This window comes from Acartia tonsa, chromosome 3, assembly GCF_053477335.1.
Source record: "Acartia tonsa isolate MP-2025a chromosome 3, ASM5347733v1, whole genome shotgun sequence".
In the NCBI taxonomy this organism is placed as follows: Eukaryota; Metazoa; Arthropoda; class Copepoda; order Calanoida; family Acartiidae; genus Acartia; species Acartia tonsa.
In genome coordinates, this window is record NC_137262.1 from 40,462,156 (window position 1) to 40,473,000 (window position 10,845).

The following is a 10,845-nucleotide window of genomic DNA, read 5'->3' on the forward strand; positions in this document are numbered from 1 at the left end:
TAGGACAAACAAACATTAACAATTGTATAGTGTCAGAAGTAAATAATCAGAATTTAAATGTATAAAAGTCGAACGAAACAAAATTGTAAGTAAATCTGCTGAAAAACTGCTTAATTACAGGATATTGTACAAGAACATACTTACATTTTTAAGACTTGATTATAGAGATGGTTCGCTTTTAACAATGTAATTTGTTGTCCTAGGAATCAGTATTCCAAAAATCAGACGAATCGGATAATTTTATCACATAAAAATTTGATGTAAAAAAGTTAAAAAGCAACATGTTTAAAATGAACGTAGGGAATTTCTGGTAACGATTATAGAGTTGTTTCGCTTTCTAACTCGTACCCAACTCCTATAGGAGTCATCATGTAAAGTTTGAAATCGATAGGACAATTCTAACATGCCTAAATTAACGAAAAGAGCTATCCGTTACGTATGGACGTACGGACCGACCCTAATTATAGAAAAGCTTCGCTTTTAAAAAGAAAAAGGCTTTGTAGATTTTATACAATAAGGACGGAAAACAATCTTCTTATAAATCAATTAATAAGGAAAATTATTTTATAAAGACATACATAAAATCGAAAGTCAATTATTAGTTTTTAGGCTGTAAAAGCAGCAACGATTAGAAATCCTTATGATAAAGTAATAGGATATCTGTGTCTGTCTGTGTGTACCGAACCAATACATTTCTCCTTTTCTCTAGGGAGGGTACCATCACAGTTCCCAGAGAAATGGAAAAAAAACCATCAAGTGGCTGAAAAATATTTTTGGGTAAACAGCTGATCCTAAAAGATTTAAAAAAAAACATTTTACAGAGATGGGTTCATAAAAGATGCCGCGTTTTTTCTCGACATTTTTTACGCTATGAATAACAAGCGCGGCATTCGCGAAATCTAAACAGAGTATACAACATAAGAATTAAAAATTTTAAAATTATTATTTTAGCCATTTGTATAATGTCTAATATAGCTCTAAAAAGATATATTAATTAATATGCAGCAAAAATGGATTTAAGATAATTTGTTTTTCTTTTAACAAAAGCGAAATAATTAAATAAATAGTTGTATACTCTATTTAGATTTCGCGAATGCCGCGCTTGTTATTTATAGCGTAAAAAATGTCGAGAAAAAACGCGGCATCTTTTAAAAACCCATCTCAGTAGAGTGTATTAAAGTAGTCTCAATGTTCAATAGAAAAAATATAAAGTACCGAAATAAATATGCCATGAGTGAAAATTTAGAATTTATTTAATTGTATTTAGTCTCAACATGCAATATTCAAATTTATTACACACAAGTTAGTAGCGTAGCTACTTCGTAAGTATGTCTGTCTGTATGTCTATCCCAGGTATAAGGTATAACCAACAAGAGAAAAAATATAAAATAATATTTGGGGGGCAAATGGAGAGGTCGTCAATTTTTACGATGTGTTGCCCCCCAACAACAGCTGAAAAACAAGTATAGGTTTCGTGATTTTTTTCGAATTAATTTCGTTATTGGTATAAGCTACGTCTATCCGTAAAGGTCTCATAAAGTTGAACAATCAAACAAGATATTCTCGATTTAGCTTTTAAAAAACTACTCTACTCTTATTTCCAATTTATTCCAAAAACAAGGGGGTGAGTTCCAGGTATAAGGTATAACCAACAAGCGAAATAAATATAAAATAATATTTGGGGGGCAAATGGAGAGGTCGTCAATTTCACGAGGTGTTGCCCCCCAACGACAGCTGAAAAACTTATATAGGTTGCCGAATTAATTTCATGGTTTGTATAAGCTGAGTGGGTTCAATAATATATATGAATTTCATAGGAAAAGATTAAAAGAATTGAAATATATCAAATTTGGTAATGTGGAATACCCCCCTCCCCCTCCCCCCCCCAATTTATAAAAAAATGCAACAAAACTAACCTTTCTGATATATTTTAGGAATTTATGCTGGGCATTGATGTAACATGTTCTGGATCCCCAAGGGAGAAATTATTGTGGGCTATGAGGTAAATATCATAATTTTAAACAAACAGTTGAAAGAAAAAAAACTCGAGATGCTATTTTAGCCTACCAATTAAGAATCCGAATCCACTATTATAAAAAGGGATTCCGGATTCGGATTCCAAAATTGACCAAAAATTGGGCGGATTCCGGATCCCGGATTCGGATTACCAACCCCAATAATAATATCCAAGCAAAATTGTATTTAATCGATAATAGCTACATAAACAACCAGATGAGTAGATCCATGAGGAGCATTTGACAAAATCAGACACTTTTAGGTTTATCAGGCTAGGTTCAGTCATGAAATATAATTTTGTAAAGATTTTAAAAAGAACAAGGATAACAACATCCAAAAAAGCGAAGCTCTGAAACGATAGGACAAACAGACATTAACACTTGTATAGTGCCAGAACTGAATAAACATAATATAAATAAATAAGAGTCAAAGCAAAATTGTGAGTAAAGAACCACGTACATCTTAATTTTGGAACATTTATTTTCTCTTAAAAGCATAGAATAGTTAATATTATAGGTTTTTTTTAGTTTATTTTTTGTGTAGATTCGATATTTGAAGCCAGATTAAATAGATGATTTGTAGTTTTTGAGATATTTGACCTATTAAGAAGCCCCTTAATAAAAAAATATAAATACCAAGAAAGCCACTAAAAATAATACCAAGAATATAGGCTTGATGTAAAAATTATAAAGTTAATGGTATTAATTAAAGAAATAATAGTTATAATTTGGTTTACTTTACAATAAGCTTTTGCTACCTGATATTCAGCTCATACCAATAACGAAATTAATTCGGAAAAAATCAAGAAACCTATACGTGTTTTTCAGCTGTCGTTGGGGGGCAACACATCGTAAAATTGACGACCTCTCCATTTGCCCCCCAAATATTATTTTAGATTTAATTCCCTTGTTGGTTATACCTTATTCCTGTCTGATATTGGGTTTAAACATCCTTAATATCAGTATTACAGTAAAATATAAATCTAATAACAGTTCACAAGTACAAAACTTTTTGAGAAACAGCATAAGCCACCCCTTTTTTCTATAATCTCCAATATTCCTATTGATCTCCTCTCTTTCTCCTTCTACACCATATACGAAAAAATGGCATACCTTGCCTATGTCTAAGTATGGAAAGGATGTTGAAGATTAAAGTCATCCCAAGTATTTAAAGGGCAAAGCTTCTATCCTTTAAGGGTTCTCAGTATTGTTCATATAAATTCAACTATTTTTCTACACTAGATCAAACAAACTGCCTCAAATTGTAAAATAAGCTCCTATTTTGTGAGTTTGCATGCCTCATAGATGCGATACAGACTTGAGTTGGGCCACTTTTCTATATATGATGCATTGAAAGTCCTCAATATCCTTTCTATACTGAGACATAGGCAAGGTATGCCATTTTTTCGTATATGGTGTAGAAGGAGAAAGAGAGGAGATCAATAGGAATATTGGAGATTCAAGAAAAAAGGGGTGACTTATGCCGTTTCTCAAAAAGTTTTGTACTGATTAACTGTTATTAGACTTATATTTTACTGTAATTCTGATATTGAGGATGTTTAAACCCAATATCAGGTAGCAAAAGCTTAATGTAAAGTAAACCAAATTATAAGTATTATTTCTTTAATTGATACCATTTTTACATCAAGCCTATATTCTTGGTATTATTTTTAGTTGCTTTCTTGGTATTCATATTTTTTTATTAAGGGACTTCTTAATAGGTCAAATATCTCAAAAACTACAAATCCTCTATTTAATCTGGCTTCAAATATCGAATCTACACAAAAAATAAACTAAAAAACCTATAATATTAACTATCTATGCTTTTAAGAGAAAATAAATGTTCCAAAATTAAGATGTACGTGGTTCTTTGTTAAAAAACTACTTGATACAGGATATTGTTTATGGACAGACTTACATTTTAAGGACTTGATTAAAGAGTTGCTTTGCTTATGATGTTGTACTTTGTTGTCCTAGGAATCAGTATTTCAAAAATCAGATCAATCGGATAATTTAATCTCATAAAAATTTGTCGTTAAAAAAGTTTAAAATCAATATGTTTAAAATGGCCGTACGGACATTCTGGTAATGATTATAGAGTTGCTACGCCTAACTACTACAGGAACCACCATGCAAAGGACAAACATGGCTAAATTAACCAAAAGAACTAACCGTTACGGACTGACGGACGGACGGGCCCTAAATATAGAAGGCTTCACTTTAAAAAAAAAAAACTAAGAAAAACAAGATCGTGTACTCTCATAAAGCTTTAAGATAAATCAGTGGTGTAAATGGACAATACAACAAGGTCTTACTGAGATCTTGCACCAAATTTTCATGTACTCTAATGAGGTGAAACACGTAGTTGGCTAAAATAGCAATCTCCCCCCCCCTTAATTAAAGTCTTGCAATATCATAAAATATAGCATAAAATTTAAATATTTTGTCCCTGTAAATTTAGGAAAAACTTCGACGGACGAACATTTTGGATTATAGCGTCGTTTTGCTACTAAAAATAAAAGACGACGAAAAGAATAGGAAACTATACATATGATATTAGACATATACTTGTGCGTTGCACCAGATTTTCATGTACTCTGATAAAGTAATACTCGCAGCTGGATAAAATATCTACATCCTATAAATAACCGCTTTATCCCATCCCATTTAACTAGATAAACGAACTGACCATTAAAGAAAATCATTAGTAATCTAGATTGACAAATTTCTCAGTCAACATGTCCACATATATCCTATATCCATTCCTAACCAAAAGAAAAACAAAAAAATGAATAGATCCAGCTGAAGATTAACTATTTCAGGTAAGTTCATCTGGTTAATCTTTTTAGCAAGGTAGCATTTTAAAATTTAAGATTTGGAAAGTTACAAATGTACCTAATTAAAGAGAGCTTCAAATTGAATAATTGTGCGTAAAAAAGAAAATAATTGAAATCTAATAAAACAGATTTATCTTGATCCTAACTTCCCAGATTAATTGAAATTTAGTTTATTATTGCTGCGCTAATTTAGACATCATATAATGCATTACAAAAACACAAGAAATGTAAGTCATAATTTATTAGAATATTACAGTCATAGATAAAATATCGTATAGCTATCACAGTTTAAAATGGGTCAGATATCTTAAAATCAATTTAATTAACATCTTCATCGACCTATAGTTCCTCGCAAGAATCAACATACTCACTCTCAGATTCCTTGCCCTCATCCTCGGGAACATAGTCAGAGTCTTCCTCACTCTTATAGCCCTCCAGATCACCCTTCAGGTCGGCAATTTCACGGTGCTGGTTATCCTCAACATGATCGCCTTCCTGAGATTCAGTCTCGTCAATATCCTCAGAGTCCTCTTTATCAATTACGGCAGGAGCAGTTTGATCTTCAGCTACAAGCTGAAGGCCAACCAGCGAGAGAATTGTGTTGATGCACAACAGGCTGCTGATGTAACCAAGAAGGCCAGAGCGGGCCAAAGGATCATTTTCCAGGTGGCTCTTCCTCTCCCCAGCACGTCTCACAGTACGCAGGGCTCTGCGGGTCTGTCTCATCTTTTGGTAGGCAAAAGCAATCATACTTCCGTCCTTCAGGTCAGAGTGGAAAAACTTTGTAGTTTTCTCAGCAATGGACAAAGATTTGTCAGCAATTTTGAGACCAACCTGAACCATGCCGTAGGAAGCAACATATTCAGCAGCTAAGTTAATATAGTTGATGGCCGCGTCCTTAGAAGTCTCAATAAGCTCAGGGGTAGGTTCCTTCAGGGCAGGCACTCTTGTAGTCAAATTATCAATGGCTCCGGCTGCAATGGTATCGATCTGCTCAACAGTGCTGGTAACCTTGCCCTTAACATTCTCAACAGCACCAGTCAAACTACTCTGAACAGCTTCAACAGTCTGCTTCACCTTAGGATGTTCAGCAGCAACCTTAACCTGTTCCTTGACAGAATCTACAGCACTGGAAACCTTCACCTTGGCACTGTCAGCCATTTCATAGCCAGTAGCAACAGCTTGCTTAACTTGAGGATTTTCTACAGCACCCTGGACAGTGTTCTTGACACTATCAACAGTGGACTTGACACGGAGATTCTCAAGGACCTGCTCAACTACCTTACCCTGGATCTGCTGAACTTGTTCCACCATCTTGCCCTGCATTTGTTGGAGAGACTCGCTCTGCTCAGACAAAGTCTTGAGTCCACCCTCCACAATCTGCTTGGCAGCCTGGACATGCTCATTCTCGCTGACCTTACTGCCAATGGTCTCGCTGACCTGCCCGGCCAGGCTGGTGGCATACGTCTCCAAGTCAGTGACAACTGGTAGCTCACGTGCCTTTCCAATGGTTTTCAACTCTCCAATGGATTTAGCTGGGGCGGCCTCGTGGCTGGCAGCGACGGCGGGGATGGTGTTCTGCTCAACTGGAGGCATCTGAAATTTAAAATAGAATTAATAAAGTTAGAAGTGGCAACATAATACAGTTAGGGAGTTGAATCCATTTTTATAGAAGCAGAAATATAATCTATGATTATGGTTTTGACCCTCTAAAACTGTAATCTACCCTTCCACTTTCCCCTCTCTTGGTGAAGATATCTTCAACGCCGATACGATTTTTGAAATATAAGATTCCACTTTTGTCTCTCTTGTTGAAGATATCTTCACCAAGAGAGGCAAAAGTGGAATCTTAAATTTCAAAAATCGTATCGGCGTTGAAGATATCTTCACCAAGAGAGGCAAAAGTGGAATCTTACATTTCAAAAATCGTATCGGCGTTGAAGATATCTTCACCAAGAGAAGGGAAAGTAGAATCTTACATTTCAAAAATCGTATCGGCGTTGAAGATATCTTCACCAAGAGAGGGGAAAGTGGAAAGGTAGATTACAGTTTTAGAGGGTCCAAACCATAATCATAGATTATATTTCTGCTTCTATAAAAATGGATTCAACTGTAATACATAGTTTGATTATATAGAAATTACTAATTAAAGATTTGAGTAAAAAACATTTGTAACGTAATAACTCATGCTTTGTAAAAGATTTAGGATTTCAGAATTCAAAAATAACAATAAAGCTTATGAATTAATTAATCTGTTTACTTTTATTATCTAATCACTAAAATAAAATCCATATAGAAATTTGTTAAGAGCACAAAGATATAAAAGACAAATGAGATAAATATTTTTTGAGGAAAGAAAAGTTCTCAAAACAGGTAGGGAGTGGAGTGAAAGGGAGTATTTTTATAAACAAGTATAGCCTCAATTTAAACAGAATCATATCGTAAATAATATTAAGTTTCAACGAGAAAATAAACTAAAATTAAGCTTAAGAATTCATATTTAACGCGGAAAGCTTACCAAATTCTATGCGATATATTATTAATAACTAGCATGTAAGAATTTAAAATCCCCCATTAGCCTTCAAGAAAAACTTATCTGGTAAACCAACCCATGACAAAAGTAGAACTCTTTAAGATTAATAAATAGGGTATTACAATAACAACTTAGCAAAAACGATGCCAATATAAAGTTAACGTTATGAAAAAGAGGTAGAATGTTAAACAATATTTTAGGATAAGTGAATATCCCTCTAAATGTAAAATGTAAACAAAATACTTTGATAAATATAATAAAAATATGATTGAATACAAAATAAAACTAATTAGATAATATAATAATAAAACGTGACTTACTTTGAATAATAATTAAAAGTGGGTAAAAGATGATGACAGTAGATGTTGTCGATGAAGAATGTTGCTGGTTACTAATCCAATCTTTGTTTATATAGATTTTAGTTTCAGTACATTTTAATTGTGTTTATACATTACAGCTAAAACTTTAAAGATTTCCCGCAATTTTTATGGATTTTAGTTTTTAATAAAAATTACTTTTATAATTTCTTCTTATAAAATACTCTATATAATTTTGCAAAAATGTATGATACATTTTTTTCTTGTAAATTTATTGCTTTACGTACTATGTTTTTTCCTTTACCCTTTAAAGATGAAATTGAATATTTGAATTATTTTTTGAAAATTACTAAAACAAAATAAATGAATTGTAACATATCAAATAAGATCCAAATATAATTATTGAAAAACTTAAAAGGCTTTCTTTAGATTTATTGATTTTGGTATTTTGAAAATTTTCGATGAATTCCCTAAAATTCTTAGTTGATTAAAAAAACCATCCTATTCTGAAATAAATAAGTTGGGTTGTAGTTTTTCGCGTGTTTGTTTTTTACTGTATGACAGGTGAGGTTAGGTTATATTGAATGCAGGGAAACCCCGCAGGATTAGGACACTAAAGGTATAGGCCCCGTAAGAATATGGCCCTCTGCGGAGATTAGACGCAATTTCTACTCTTATTTTCATTTAATTTAGAAATCCCTCAATATGCTTGCCAAACACTTTGAGGGAAAATACAACTTTTTAAACAATTTTTTTATTATGTAAATAAATCAATCTTTAAATACACGTAAAATAGAATATTTTTTGAGTAAAAATTCACACAACCTATACTATAGTATTTGCATATTCAGAACATATATCAATGGATTATGAATTATTTATCTTTTAATGTATACGCCTACACTGTAAAGGAGAACCATATTTGTTAACTAGATCCTTCGGTATACACACAGACAGACACAAATCCCGTTACTTTGGCTTAACAACCATGGGGACTTTTCAATGGTTTGTTCATTTAGTTTAGTGTGCAAATATTTCAACCAATAATTTTAATTTACAGAAGGAGTAATTTTGTGTATCACATTTGGGGGTTACATCAATTTGTCGGCCATTGTCCTATTTCCTTTAGTTTTTGATAATTTAGAATATTTGACTTTGTTAGTCTAAAAAGTGATGGTTTAATATATTGACCAGTTCTTCTAACTGACCACATATCACACCCTCAACATACTAGGGATGGAAGGGATAATTACTCTGGGAGGTTAACCCTACCCCATCACTTACAGATACAAAATTTTTTTTGTATACTTTTTCTGATTTCAACAGCTTTCGTTCTTTCTATCATTATTGGTAAGCTGGCATTTAAGGCTTACCTACTAATTACATTTAACTATTTTAGACAATAATTGATATCTAGGGCGTAAACACGATTTTGGCTACGGTACTGGGTAAGGGGTAAAAAATGTCATAATGTTTAATATATTTTCTCGTATTCATTCGAATCCGGTGGATTGGAACCAGTTCTAATCCATACGAAAAAACTATGTCTAGCATCGTATTATATCCAGCTTTCTACGAATATAAAAATGTACAATCATAAGATTAAAATAACTTTTTTTATCCCATGCCTTCGTCACCTCGGGGCTAAAAAAACTGGTTTAATCTTATATTTGTACATTCCATATCCGCGGAAAGCTGTTTATAATACGATGCGAGAAATAACTATTCTGGAATTTTTTACTCTCCTAGGACATTAAACATCAGCGGGGATATTTCATTTAATAACTCCCTCCCCACCCATAAGGTTGTGTGTTACTTAACTTATTCCACTCCCTCACGGGAAACTTTTTTTATGCAAAGTCAAATTTATTTTTTGGGTGTTCATTGACTAACCTCCAATCCCTGGCACACACACAAACACCACAGATCCTTCTAACCTTCCATCCAACACTTCGTAAAAGTTTGTAAATTCCAGGTATAAAATTTCATGGCCTGACAATTGAATAACAAGGATGACAATATTTATAAAACCGGAGCACTATATTAGAAGGAAGGACAAACAATAACTCTTGTGGAGTGTCAGAATTTAATAAGCAGAACATTAACATTTAGTTTTAAGACTAGACGAAATTGTACATAAATTTGTTGCAAAATTGCTTATATACAGGATACAGTAAAGGGACATACATTCATACAAAGTTTGAAATCGGTAGGACAATTCTACTAGTCAAAATTAACTAAAATAGCTAACCGTTACGGACGGACCGACCCTAATTATAGAAAAGCCTCGTCCTAAAGAAAAGAGTAATTCAAATTCTCAAATTATTTATAGGGAGGAAGTGACATTGGGCTGTAAATTATGCTATTCAATGTTTCATGAATACGTTCTCATTCATTGGCTTGAAACCTTTCGCTACTTTTACAAGATCTTGATGAGATGGTAAAAAATACGCAATGTCCATAACTATAATCTAAAGATATGGGTAATTAAGTCCCTTAACCTTAAGGTTGTTCAACAAATATATTCATTTCCCAATCGTATTATAAACAGTCGTCCGCGGCCACGAAAATAAAATAGTTAAATGTAAATCAATATTTTTCATTAACAAGTGTAAACTCAAGATTGAGGCGAAGATTAATTTATATTCTACAAAACAAAAAGTCGCACCTAATTACTTAATAAGGTAAAGATTATTGTTTTACAGGCACGATATGCTATTTATTTTCTTACTTTTTAAGTTTTAAAAGCATGTAAAATTTTACGAGCGAACCATGCATATACTTTAAAGACTGTGCATGCGAAGAAAATCTACTCTTTAATTTATCCAAATACAATTATTTGTATTCAAATACCCAAACTTTTGAAAGTACGTGCTCTTATTCGTAGTTTGGAAAACTTTGGGTATTTTCAATCAGTTGGCACAGACTAGCAGTATCCAAATATATCCACCTGTAGTTTCAATCAACAGAAGGGGTAATTTTGAGTATCGAAAATGGATATGTACATTAGGGTGGGTCGATTTTAGACATTTTTTTCTGAGGCCAAAGCGGGGATCTTCAAATGATTTGTATGAGTATAATACACCTCTGGATAATTTAAAATTTATCCTAAGTCTTGAAACCGCTGACGACCAGACATTCAA

At 32.9% G+C, this 10,845-nt stretch overlaps 1 protein-coding gene across 1 annotated transcript; it reads right to left on the reverse strand.

Annotated features, from left to right (window-relative positions):
- Nucleotides 1-5,078: 5,078 nt before the first annotated feature.
- LOC145314155 (uncharacterized) lies at nt 5,079-7,863 on the reverse strand. The gene is made up of 2 exons (XM_080153961.1): nt 7,706-7,863; nt 5,079-6,448 (listed from the first exon to the last, which is right to left on the reverse strand). The coding sequence occupies exon 2, from the start codon at nt 6,446-6,448 to the stop codon at nt 5,192-5,194; it is 1,257 nt and encodes a 418-aa protein (XP_080010087.1). The 5' UTR covers nt 7,706-7,863; the 3' UTR covers nt 5,079-5,191.
- Between the last annotated feature and the right edge of the window lie 2,982 nt (nt 7,864-10,845).

Excerpts from the sequence above, each read along its gene's own strand:
- LOC145314155 (XM_080153961.1), bottom strand. The coding sequence starts at position 6,448 with ATGCCTCCAGTTGAGCAGAACACCATCCCCGCCGTCGCTGCCAGCCAC.